Genomic DNA, 13,831 nt, shown 5'->3' on the forward strand with positions numbered 1-13,831 from the left:
AAACAACTCTGAACAATTCTGGAATAATGTCAACCGAAGGCACAGAACAAATCCAAATATTCAACTGAAAGCGTTTAAAAGAAAAGGTGCAAACATTTCAACAGCAGCAGACCAGGGACAAATTCCATTACAGAGACCCTGAGGGAAAGCCACGGTTCTCTAAGATTTTCACGAGAAAAATAATATTGAAAAGCACTTTTTTTTTGCAAAGATATTCACCAGACCACCAGGTTGGACATACTTTTTTATATAACAAAGTGGCAGTTACGACATTGTTGGATGGCCACTCCCCAGAGAAATGACAGGTTTGACAAAGTCTTTAAAAAGTAGCAAGGTTGATTACAAAACTGCGTTTGGGGACCAGGAATCACTGTTTCCTGTCAATTGCACTTCAGCATCCAATTGTACACAGGTGATTGTCCCACAGCAGTGCTACCCGGGGCGTCCCTCCCCGGCGGGCTGGCTGCATGGTGACCACGGGCAGCGAAGAGGTGAACGAGCCAGTAGGAACTACTGGTGCCTTATCACAAAGAGTGTTTTTTAAACGATAAATTTAAGTGGACTAATCAGCGATATGGATGTAAGGCCAGCGATGTACTGTGAAGGAAGTGGGCTCACCCCAGCACCATGCAGCAGTCCATATTCTGATTATCAATGCCATTTATAAAGATATTTCCTCTTATTTACTTTCTCATTATGCCTTCTAAGGGATGGCTGTATTGAATAAAGGAAAACATAGTTTTCAAAACATTAAAAAAAAGAAAAGAAAAAGTAAGTTTAGTGACCAACAGCTAAAGATATTAACACCTAAAATCTACTATTTCAGATCAAAAACAAAAACAAAAACAGAGTTTTTTGGTCTCTTGGGGGAAACTAAGGACTGCTAAAACACACAGGAACAAAATCAAAGGCTCCCCTTCAACTTAGCTGTGATGTGTGTGTATCTAACACAGTAATGGTTTTTAATCACCTAGTTCAACTGCATAAATCACAAAACATCTCCAGACAAGATTGCTGATAAATATAAACTCTAGATCTGACTTTTAGAAGAACATCTTCAATTTTTTCCTACATAACAAAGCATTCCTTTGGAAAAGAATCTTCGTGTTCCTGGGCCATTCCAGCCAACACAGCTTTGCCAGCCCTGGGACAGTCACCTCCCAGGCCGCAATGTCCCTGAATAGCATTATTTTTGATTCTCTACTATTCTAACCACAGTACATTGTTTAAAAAGAAATCTCGCTAGTGGTATCAGATTCACGTCTTCATTTAAGTACTGAAGATCGGAGTAGAAACAACCCAAAAAGTCACTTTATAAATGGTATAAAAAGTTCTGAAATGTTGGCACCAATGGAGAATGAGTAAAACCTCAAACGGAGCCCCTCACAGCACTGTTGACAGGGCAGGGGTGCTGTAAATGCTGCAGTTGGTTGCCAATGATGCAGGAACTGCAGATGTAAATCATTTGATGACCAAGCTTCTGCAGGCGGGGAGGCCGCTTCCATCCCGCTGGGTGACAGTCTTGACAGGCTCCTCATACTACCACAGAGGGTGGCCACCGAGTGCATCTGAAATACAAGCTCCCAGCGGGCGCTCGTGGGAGCTGATTTCTGCGCAAAGAGGAAACCGAGGTGACTTTAGTGCTTTGGCCCTGTGTCTGTAGCTGCGCAGAAACGCTTCCTTCAAGAGGCTGCAGAGGAAGCAAGACTGGAAAGCAGCGTCCAGCTCTATACGAGGCTGCCGGGCCAGCAGATGACTGTCAGAGTGACCTTGTTCCTTTGTTCCTTCAACATGGGCACCAGAGCAGAGTGGCTCATGCCCACAGTCGACAGGCCATTTACGGCTACGATCATGTCTCCACATCTGAACAAAACACAAACAGAAGCGGGTGTCACTATCTCAACGGCATCACAGACACAGTGGTTAGCATCAAAATCACAATTCTGCCCTGGTTAGCCATCACCAGCCACGAGTACTACCAACTCTGGAGTCACTTCTAAGCCTGTACTCTCTCCTAACCCCGAGCCAACCTCCCCACAACTGCTGCGGACTACAGGACATGGAGAGTAACTTATCTGGGGAGGCCATCTCTCTACAAAGTGCCAAATCAAGGCCGGGGAGAGGGCTCACAGCACGAGCACTTGCTTCTCTTTCAGAGGACCTGGGCTTGGTTTCCAGCACCCAGATCAAGCAGTTGACAACATCTGTAACTCCAGTTCCAGGGGATCTGGTGCCTCCATGCCTCCCCCCCACACATTAAAATAAACACACAGCTCTCAGTGTTGCGTCTGATACCCCTAAGTTAGGTAGGGTACCGTCCACCATCTGTCGAGAGCTCACTACACGTGGGCACTGCTATGGCTGCCCATTTACGGATCTCACATGAACACAAAGTCAGGCAGACATGAGCCTCAGGAAAAATAAAGTGGATAAGACCTGCCCAAGCTTTACGGAAAATGCCCAGGGGCCACTGCCGGTCTACAGCACACTCAAATGATGACTTGGACTCAGACCTGGTGTAGAGAAATGCTCTGTGGCCCATGTGTACAGTTTCCATACAGAACAACGCAGCTTTGGGGTGGCAGGAGCCACGGATGATGAGAACACAAATGAGTGTGGCTGTGTTGAAGTAACACTCTGTTTATATAACAGACAGCAGGTATGAGTGCTGAACCCTGAGCTGGATCATGTCAGGGTTGATAAACACAATCTACATCATTAATGAATAAGACTCACTTCAGTCTCCCATCGTAGTAAGCAGGGGTTCCTAAGACGATGGTTTTAATGAAGAATGGCTGATTGGTGTGGTTCTCTTCATAGCCGCCCACAATACTGAAGCCCCAGCTTCCCAAGTAGCTTCTTCGCAGGACTATGTCATGGCAGCTGTGAAGGGCACTGTCAAAAACACACAGAGAAAACTGACATGGAGGCTTCTCCCTCGGCTCGTCTTCGTCACAGCACGTGTGGAAAGTTTATGTCTCTTTGACCACATGGTTAGTGTTTCGTGTTTGTGCACCTGTGCACTAGGAATCAAACCCAGAGCTGCACATGTGCTGGGCAACTGTCCCCGCCCCGTCTGCGTCATTATCTGACGTCATTCTCTACATGATGCACGCTGGACAGGCTCACTTTCTCCAGCTTTTCTTGGGCTTCCCTTGCCAAGTGAAGACGCGAACACACGGATGACGCTGAAGTCAGCCTGGCTGCCAATGGCGCTTCAGCAATCTGCACAAAGACCATGCACTGACGCCGCTCACAGCACTAACGCTCACAGCACCGTCAACGGCGCCCCGATTCTAGCACTGACACTCACAGCACCGTCAACGGCACCCTGATTCTAGCACTGACACTCACAGCACTGTCAACGGCACCCCGATTCTAGCGCTAACCTCACTCCTGCACTGAGCACAGAGAGGCACAAAGGAGGGGGAGGGAGGGGCAGGAAGCGCCACAGGGTGGTGCTGTCACAGAAGGGGCTGCACTGTCCCCCCCCCTGCACTCACGGGGGTCTCACACCTTTATGGGAGACTCTAATGGCCAACACAGGAAACCCATTCTGGAAAACACGAACAAACACATTTGAGTTTTTCATGAACACGGAGATTCTACAGGTAAAGTGCTATGTATCCATGGTTTAGAGGATGCCAACCAGGGAGGGAGGGAGGGAACCAAATCTACTCCTGTGTGCAGAGCTCTAGGAACCTGGGAATAAGCAGTGAGTGAGATCTTTGAAAACATGACAGTGAAAACCCCGTTACAATAAAAGTCCTTGTTATAAAGTGGAATCAGAGGCACAGTGATGTCCTCATCGATTGAGAACAGTGCTGGGTGTTACCTGGGAGACACACCTGGGTATGCCTGGGAAGGTATCTGGGGAAGACCCACCCTGAATGTGGATACCACATCCCATGGGCTGGGGTCATCTCTCTGCTTCCTCAGGACACCATGTGACCAGCTGCCTCAGGCTCCTTCCTCAGAGCCCTGCATTACCTCCTCTGTCATGATGGCTGAGCCTCACACTGGGAGCCAGAACAAACCCTCCTCTGTCATGATGGCTGCGGCCTCGCACTGGGAGCCAGAACCACATCCTCCTCTGTCATGATGGCTGCGGCCTCGCACTGGGAGCCAGAACTAACCCTCCTCCTCACTGTTTGCAGGACAACAAGACAAACAACAAACCCACACATCAAAGGCAAGGCTTTGTTTTCTAACTCACTGATGATGATTTCTCAGTGGAGCTAGTTTTTGTAAAGCAGCATGGGGTCCGAACTCTTAGCTCACAGGTAGGAAAGAGCTCCTAGAGAGGCTTCTGGTATGGACCAGCATGGACCTTGCCCACTGGCCCAGATGCTCAGGAACAGCACAGTTCACCTTCACAGTTCTGTGTTGTTTAGAGCAAGCAGGCCAGTGTCTGGTGCACCAGGGCAGTGCAGGGCAAGAAGATTCCTGGGCCAGCTGCTGCCATGTCCCAGGAGGCCATCTACAGGGTCCGGTATGCCAGAGGACACTAGGCTCCCAGTGGCAACCCCCACAACAGCCTTAATTACAGGCACCTACACAGGTGAGTGGAAAAATGTACCTTACCATACTATCTCTCCTCTAAAGTCTTCTTTGAGCTGAGTTGAGGGCTCAGTTGATAAAGTGATTGCTGAGTACGCTAGAGGACCTGAGTTTGGTTCCCAGAACCCACTTAAAAATGTTGGACACAGGGCAGCCCACATCTGTAACCACAGTGCTGGGGATGGGGGAGGGGCAGCAGAGACAGGCAGATCCCCAAAGATCACCGGCTACAGCCTAGCCAGATGATTCAGGGAGAGATGCTGTCTCAAACCAAAGGGGAGAGTCATCAAGGAAGGCGATGATGTTGATCTTTGGCTTACACACACACACACACACACACACACACACACACACACACACACAAAACACCAACACACTGACACACACAAATCCTTTCTTGCTCTGCCTAGTGCACCATAAAATGCTACAAACAAAAGTTAGACGAGGCAGCCCCCCCAAACTCAGGCTGGCACAAAGACAATTAAAGGAAGCACCAGGACCACGGGATTTTTCAGGAGGAGGTTGCCACTCTGACTGCTCCATTACCTGAGGCAGGCCCCCTGAGCCTGCATAATTTGGGCAACCAGCTTCCAGCCTCTCCTTTTTTTTTTTTTGAGACAGGGTCCCACTATGTAGCCTTGGCTGGTTTCAAATTCACAGAGATCTGCCTGCCTCTGCCTCCCAAGTGATGGGATTAAAGGTGTGCGCCACCACGCCCAGCTCCCATCCTCTTTGGTCAAGCACTCTAGAACAGTGGTTCTCAGCCTGTGGGTCATGACCCTGTTGTGTCAAATGACCCTTTCACAGGGATCACCCAACCACTGGAAAATAGATATTTACATTATGACTCATAACAGCAGAAAATTACAGTGATGAAGTAGCAATGAAAATAATTTTATGTTTGGGGGTCACCACAACGTGAGGAACTAATAAACTGTCGCAGCCTTAGGGAGGCTGAGAACCGCTGCTCAGCCTGCCACGGTGGTGCACACTTTTAATCTCTGTGAGTTCAAGGCCAGCCTGGTCTACAGAGTGAGTTCCAGGACAGCCAGGGCTGCACAGAGAGACCCTGTCTCGAAACTTGCTCCCCCGGCCCCCAAAAAGATTCACCGCTCTAAAATGACTCTGATGACCCAGTTTAGACTGTACTCTGCAGCAGTTGACACTAACCATTTACATCTGCTTTTCAAAAAGGATTTACAAGGTCCTGCTATGTCTATGAGACATGAGTTCTAGGCCTTATAATTAAAAATAAAAAACAAAACAAAACACATGGGAACAAGCCAGCAAACTGGGCTATCAACAACTAAAATACAATACCCATGACATTCTTGCTGTTCCTCGTGTGACAGACTTGACGAAGTACACAGTGTGTGTAAATGCTCCTCACTGTACGTTACCCCACACGAGTCGGATTTTTTCTGGTTTGTTTTTAAGAACCAGCCGTTTCATTCTTGGCTAATAGTCAAACATGTTTTGTGATGCTTTTTATAGATAATGAGAATCTAAATTATTTTAGATACAAATAACCATAGTTACACACACTCTTTCTATCTCAACACCAAACATCAACCATCTGGAGAAGGCCAGCACCCTGGGGTGTCGCCAGAGGGTCCAATGTCTCCAGGACCCCGTCAGCCAGCCACAGAGCATCTCACTGGTCATATCTCCTGTGTTCAACACAGACTGAGTTCTGCCTTTTTACAAAAGGATCCTAAGTTCTTGGCTAGCTTGGGCTACAGAGTGAGATGCTGCCTCAGAAACCCCAAATTCTGCCTTTTCAAGGTAAGGTGGCTCCGTGGGTAAACACCTGCGGTTCAAGCACGAGGACCTGAGTCTGCATCCCCAGAACCCACAGAAAAAAACCACCAGGTGTGGTGGTGTGTGCCTGTCATCCCAGCATGTGTACAAGTGAATACTCTGTCCCCTTCAAAAAACAAAACAAAACAAACCCTCCTCAATGGGAATTGCCAAAATTGTCTTCTTTTTTACAAGTAGATACCAACCTTTTTAGCGTAGTTGTTGTTAAATTTACCTAAAACTTATTTTTTACCTAATTAAAGCCCTGCCTCCCCACTGGGTGAGTTAACTGTGTAACATACTGATAAAGGTTAAAAAATACGATCACTCTGTAAGATAACAAAAGACGCTCTTGGTACCTCGGCAGCCCAAGCCACATGATCCAGGACGGGGACCAGCTGGCATCATACTCATTCTCACTGAAAGCGCCTGGCTGCTCCTCCGAGGTCTGGGCTGTCTCCTCCACAATCTGGACTTCCAGGGCTTTGAGGACGACGGCCGGAGATGCGGCACTGGCTTTCAGCATGGCCACAGCCTCGCTGTGACTTAGATTGGTCAGGTCGATGCCGTTGATATTCAGCAACACATCACCTGTCCCGTTGGGGAAGCCAGAAGAATGACATGAGCTCTTGTTTGCCAACCAATCAACGGGTCATTTTCAAGAGCGTAGATGGGATGAACACTGTGGAATAATCCTTTGTACACTGTAGAGATTTGTCACTCAAATTGGTTTAATAAAACACTGATTGGCCGGTAGCCAGACAGGAATTTAAGTGGGACAACCAAACTAGGAGACTGATGGGAAGAAGGGTGGAGTCAGAGAGACGCCAGTCACCCACCGAGCAAGCAGGATATGTAGAAAACGAGGTAACAAGCAATGAGTCATGTGGCAAAGCATAAAGAGAAATATGGGTCAATTTAAATGTAAGAGTTAGCTAGTAACAAGCCTGAGCTATTGGCCGAGCATTTGTAAATAATATTAAGTCTCTGTGTGATAATTTGGAAGCAGCTGCCAGGAAGGGGAGTGGATGGTCAGGACAGGAAAACTTCTGACTATATATGGCAGCCCAACATGGGGCAGGAATGCCCACATGAGACCTAAAAAAGCTTAAAAAAAGGATTCTAAACACACAAAAACAGAGTCAAGCACTGCTTCTTGGTAACTGTCTTTTATCTGGTAGGTTCTGTTTGCTGGCAGTGAGTAGAGTCATGGCTCCTTTAAGAGAGTCATGTATTGGGTCAGTACTAGCAGCAAAAACAGGGTGGCTCTTTTCAGAGGCCCTGCTGCCAAACACTGAAACACTGTTTATGAGCAGTGGGTGGCATGCTATTTGGTGGCGGCATGGACCCCAAAACTTCCCAGAGTTGGGCCAGAAAACATGGCTCTCAGAGCTGGTGGTAAATGTACCTCAGCCATGAAACTAGCCTTTCAGGGAACCAAGGGGGAGGAGCCAGCCACCAGCACATCATGATGTAAGTTACACAGCAGTTTAAATTTTGCCCATGCAGACAGAAAAGGATTACAGACATGCAGTAAAGACAGATTCAGATGGAAGAAACCTCTAAACGGGTTATAGTGTGTTTAAAAATGTACAAAAGGAGCCGCGCAGTGGTGGCGCATGCCTTTAATCCCAGCACTTGGAAGGCAGAGCCAGGTGGATCTCTGTGAGTTAGAGGCCAGCCTGGTCTACAGAGTGAAATCCAGGACAGGCACCAAAACTAAACAGAGAAACCCTGTCTCGAAAAAACAAAACAAAACAAAAATGTACAAAAGGCTTGGGAGAGAAAAGAAAAAGGGAACAGTCATAAAAAAGAAAAGTATAGTTTTAAAATAATAAAACAAAGCCCTTAAAAAGAGAGTAAAGTAATATAAAATTAAAAAAAGCCACATAAAGATGGAAAATACAGAGAGTCTGGATCCTGTATGTTATTGTGTTGTCATTGAATTTTTTGGCTGATAAGAGACACTGGCCTATGAAACTGCTAGATTAAAACAACGTGTGTGTGTGTGTGTGTGTGTGTGTGTGTGTGTGTGTGTGGTTTTTTGAGACAGAGTTTCTCTGTGTAACATTCTTGGCTGTCCTGGATCTCGCTCTGTAGACCAGGCTGTCCTGGAACTCACTAAGATCCACCTGTCTCTGCCTCCTGAGTGCTGGGATTAAAGGCATGTGCCACCACTGCCTGGCCAACCTATATGTTTTAATATTATCTTGATTTCAAAATTTAAGTCAAAAGAGATGTTGCTTTGGGAGAGGTTATGCTTTTGTTTCCACGGGAAATGAGAGGCTATGGATTCATTCTGGGTTAAGGAAAATCAGGTTTGATTGAGGAAGATCCCCTGAAATCCTGGCTACAGACATAAAAAAAAAAAAAATCCACAAAAACTACAAAACAGGTAACATATTTTATCTGCTCAAACACATAAGAAAAAAAATCATCTTTGGCTGACTTGTGTACAATGCACAGTCTATACTTGTATTAATACAGATATGTGTGTGTATAATGCACAGTCTATACTTATATTGGTCATAGAAAAAAAAAAACAAACCCAACTATTAACCTTAAATATTTTACATTGGTATGGATTTTGGTATATTGATACAAATTTAAAGTTAATTTTGCTATACTGTATGTATATTTCTACTCTTGTTTAGGGTATTATGTTTATTCAGCTCATTTAAAAATATAATACATAGTTAAGAAATACAAATTAAAAAAAAACATATTTCATCTATAACAACAAACTTATAGTCATATTAGGTTTTCAAGGTCATACAGAGATATATTTCAGATAGACAAGCAATCTTCAAACACTTCAAAGACTTCCAGAATATGGCATTTAAAATGTTTTCAGAACTTAGACTTTTCTCAACAGTGAGACATGTCTGCTCCTGGCAGCACCAATTACTTCAAAGAGGATGATGGGCATTGACGAAACTCCATATGGAGTTTGTTTTCTTTATGGCAAAAGCTAGCCATGTGGGTAAAGAAACTGCCCTTGCCTCACTTGCTGACAGTTACTGTTCAAACTGGACCAGCAGGACACAAGAAAGACGACTGCCAACCTTTGCCAAGACAAGGTAGGACAGTCCTTCAGAATTCCCTGCTTCATAGGAAAGTCTGTCAGACATGCTAGGCCTGTAGGCCAGAGTTGGATGCCCCAATGTTACAGAAGAACTTTGGGTGACTGTCCAGGCAGCCTGAAGTCCCTGTCATTAGGTAACATTTCATCCTTCTGGAGTCTTTGATGGAGTTGAAGACTAGATAGTTATAGTTATCATTTTCCTTAGTTGTGACAGAAGGTAAATTAAGTACAAAACTTCATAGACTCACAAAGATAAAATAGATAATAAATTATTTTCTCTAATTTTGCCATATACAAATAGAGTAGATATTGTAACTGTAATTCTTACTTGATAACTGTTTTTGTTTGATATAATTTTAGTATGCTAAAGTTAAAACCTTTCTTTTTAATTAGCCAAAAAGGGGAAAATGCTGTGGAATAATCCCTTTATAACACTTGAAGATTTGTCACTGTGATTGGTTTAATAAACAAGCTGACTGGCTGATAGTTGAACAGAATAAGGTTTGTTGTTTTGAAAGCCAAATTGAGAATGCTGAGAAAGAGAAGGGCAGAGTCTGAGGAGTCGCCAGCAGACGCAGAGGGAGCAGATCATCAATGTTCAATGCTAATAAAGGTACTGTCATGTGGCAGAGGGTAAATAAGAAATGTGAGTTAACTTAAGATGTTAAGAGCTAGTTAATAATAAATCTGAGCTATTGGCTGAGCATTTATAATTAATATAAGCCTCTGTGTGGTAATTTGGAAGCAGCTCTTGGAATGGGAAACTCCGCCTACAGATGAAGATGGGTTTTTAATTATTTGTGATTTTCTGTACCACCAAGGGCAATTTTTCCAATTCACAGAGAACATTCCACAACAGTTCAAAACTCAAACTAACGCCAGACTACAGAGGGAAAACTGTCTTGAAGCACCTTGTAAGGTCTATGTCTGAATCATTACCCCTCATAGCTGTGCATGGGGTGAGCACTGCTTCTCTCCACTGAGCTTCAGAGAGCTCCGCAGCTCTTTCTGATCCCCAAACTATCTGATCCTTTGCTCTTAGAAATAACTTTAACAGATTCTATTTAATATCACACAGTTTTATACCTAGAAACAGCCCCTTGCTTGAGGGGCAACAGCAACATGTTTGGAATGAAAAAGAGCTACAGAGATTATTAAAAAATAAAAGGGGTTAGAAAAGGTTAGAAAAATTCTGAAAACAGACATTTGTGCTGCAATGGCTTCAGAAAACCTCCCCTTTATTTATCGTCTATCTTTCAGATTATTAAAGCAAAGGATTCTCATTACTGAAAACTTGGGAGAGGCCACTCTGGCCACCAGAGAGGCTTCTTCCAGCAGTTGATGGGAGCAGATGCAGAGACCCACGGCCAGACAGTAGGTGGAGAGACCCCAAATTGGAGATCTTCATCAGGTCCCTCCCCTCGGAGCTTGGGGAACCCCATGGAAGACGGGGAGAAGGACTGAAGGAGTCAGAGGGGTTGAGGACACTGTGAGAACACAGCACATAGAATCAGCTAAGCAGGGCTCACAGAGGCTCACAGAGACTGATTGGGCTATCATGTAGCATATATGTTATGGTTGTTAGCTTCATGTTTTTGTGGGTCTCTTTAACAGTGGGAGCAGGGTTGTTTCTAACTCTTTTGCCTGTTCTTGGTACTTTTTTCCTCCTACTGGGTTGCTTTACTCAGCCTTGATATAAGGGTTTGTACCTAGTCTTATTGTATCTTGTTAACTATGTTCAGTTGATATCCCTCGGAACGAAAGGAGGGGGGGGGCGTGAACTAGGAGGAGTGGAGGGAAGGGAAACTGTGGTCTGTGGTATTACATGAGAGAAGAATAAATAAAAATAAAAAAGAAAGACCTCATACATCATTGTAAGTTACACACAGTCAAGGGAAAAGAGTTATTATTAAGTCTTTTCTCACAGGCTCAGCAAAAAGCCCTGAGATAAACTGGTCTATGTTTTTGATGATAATTGGAGAGTTGGACTTCTTGGTTTTACCTTCATGAGTAGAAGGGACATAAACTCTCTGTTCTTCCTCTTTGTTGCACTTCCTATATGAATGATGTATTATGTATCTGTGTGCTCATTTCTACTGTACTGTGGAATGTTTTGCTCAGAGCCCACCGCAGGCTAGGGTGCTGGCATCCCTGTAATGCTTCCGTGTCTGCCACAATCACTGGGTGGTGGCAGAAGCCTCGGTCGGACCAGGAAGGGCATGTGGGGAGGCAAGCACAGATCAGTGTGCAGAGCACATAGTGAGAACGTATCAGTCACATTAGTGACTCCTGAGCCACTGTTTGTGAAGGATGTGGTTGTCATAAACAATCCTTCCATATAATCCTTGAGGAAAGGTGGGGTTTAGATTGTTATTTTGTGTAATTCAATTTTTGAGAGCATTACAAAAATAAACAAACGGCTATGGATTTAAAAAAATAAAATAAAAAGGAAAACTCAGAAGAGCACGCACACACACACAAAACAAAAAAATAAAACAAAACAAAACCAAGAAGGAACTGAAATGTCACCAAATTCTACAACTGGACAAGTAACTTTTAAAAATAGTATCCTTATTGAAATATACTCTACACTGTACTTGAAACCTCTTTTTAAAACACCCAGCTAGCAGGGCAGTGACGGTGGATGCCTCTAGTCCCAGCACTCGGGAGGCAGAGGCAGGTGAATCTCTGTGAGTTCGAGGCCAGCCTGGTCTACAAAGGGAGTTCCAGGACAGGAAGAGCTGTTACACTGAGAAACCTTGTCTCGAAAAACCAAAAACTAAAGCAAACAAACAAACAAACAAAAAACATCCCACCCAGCTCTGTGGTCTAATGATGTTGACCAAAGAACACTACCACTATGATTTTAGAACATTTTAGGACAGGTTGAGGGCCGTCTCTCTGATAACCAGTTATGTTGAGCTGTTTTGCATGTGACTGTCTTCTTGGGAGAAATGTCTATTTTTGTCTTTAAATTAGGTAACTTACGGTTTTTACTGAGTTGGAAAAGCTCTTTACAATTTCTTGATAAGCCATGTACGCATACATAAATGTGTGACTTGTAAACAGTTTCTCCCACTCTGAGGGTTACCTAATTACAGGTCATAGGACTGTTTTTCACGGGGGCTTTCCCAAGTGCCAGCTTTTGTGAAGGGAGAAGGTAGGCTTTGTTCCTGGGAAAATAACCTTTCAGCTTCGATTTTCTCCCCACATGAAGTACATCAGCAGTGACTGCTAGTCTACCATGGCAACAGTGTCCAGGTACATGTTCCCTTCTATGCACACTAACAGTTGTGAGGGGACAAGGAGTTAACCTCTAAAATCAAGTCTGTCCTCTGCTGCTCCTCTTGTCTTCTGCATGAGGTAAGAAGATGACTTCCTGAAGCCTTGTCTCCTTCTACCTCAAGGTCCAGGGATAGAGCTCGGGGCATCAGGCTTGCGCAGCGGGCGCTCCTACCGCTCAGCATCACACGGGCCCCGGACACTCTATCATAATCAATGCTGTATTTCAGTGAGAAGGCCCTTCAGCATCATCTGCTATAAGCTGGATCTTTTCCAGGATAAAAATAAGCCAACAGTCTGAGAAACTGCAGGGTCTCCAACCATCATCAGGGTTAATTTTCCTAACCTTACAGAAAAATATTTTGTTTTCTATACAAGGACACATTGAAAGGTTTTTAAAAGGTATGTTTAATCTGAAACACAGTAATTACTCTTTAAAAGTGTGACCGTAGTTCTGAGATGAACATGGCACGTCTCCCAAGACCCTGCCTTACCTCTCTTGATTCTGCCGTCTCGGGCAAGGCAGCCATGGGGTGGCACGCTGGTCACAAAGATGGGCAGCTCACCGCTCTTACTCCCTCTGCCACCAGCAACCGTCATCCCAAGGGACTCATGTGGCTCCTTCTTTACAGTGATATGCTTCTCCTGGCATGTGACACACTGAGTGAGGTCCTACAAGTAAAGAAGAAAAGCCGTGACACGCAGCCGAGGTAAAAACAGGCTAAACCAAGTTTCAGTGGCGGTGATAAAGGGACTGTGTGCTTGACTCCTGATGAGGACTGAAAAGCTCTGTTTCTGAGATAGCTGTCTGACTGCAGTCCTGACTGTCCCAGAATTCACAGAGATCCTCCTGCCTCTACCTCCTGAGTGCTGGGATTAAAAGTGTGCACCACTACACCTGGCCAGTCGATAGGGATTTTAATACCATAACCACACATGCTATCCATGTGCCTGTCAAAGCTCAGAGTCAGTCAGCGTTCACACAGCTAATCCTGTCACCGGAGGCAACATGTCTACCTGCTAACCATGGACTTAGCCATGTTTTCATGGTGCATTTTTAGCTGTAGACCAGTGATCACATTTACACAAGCAAGCCGAGGAGAA

The 13,831-nt window shown here is 44.9% G+C and overlaps 1 protein-coding gene across 1 annotated transcript in view; it reads right to left on the minus strand.

The window, feature by feature from the left end:
- Positions 1 to 1,674: 1,674 nt before the first annotated feature.
- Positions 1,675 to 13,831, minus strand: part of Lnx2 (ligand of numb-protein X 2) — a 65,759-nt gene continuing 53,602 nt past the window's right edge. Inside the window, exons 7-10 of the mRNA XM_059249820.1 lie at positions 13,222 to 13,399; positions 6,720 to 6,951; positions 2,737 to 2,895; positions 1,675 to 1,863 (exon numbers count right to left, since the gene is read on the minus strand). Coding sequence (XP_059105803.1) covers positions 1,728 to 1,863; positions 2,737 to 2,895; positions 6,720 to 6,951; positions 13,222 to 13,399 — 705 coding nt within the window. The 3' untranslated portion in view covers positions 1,675 to 1,727. The remainder of the gene's footprint in view (positions 1,864 to 2,736; positions 2,896 to 6,719; positions 6,952 to 13,221; positions 13,400 to 13,831) is intronic.

This window comes from Peromyscus eremicus, chromosome 23, assembly GCF_949786415.1.
Source record: "Peromyscus eremicus chromosome 23, PerEre_H2_v1, whole genome shotgun sequence".
Lineage (NCBI taxonomy): Eukaryota > Metazoa > Chordata > Mammalia > Rodentia > Cricetidae > Peromyscus > Peromyscus eremicus.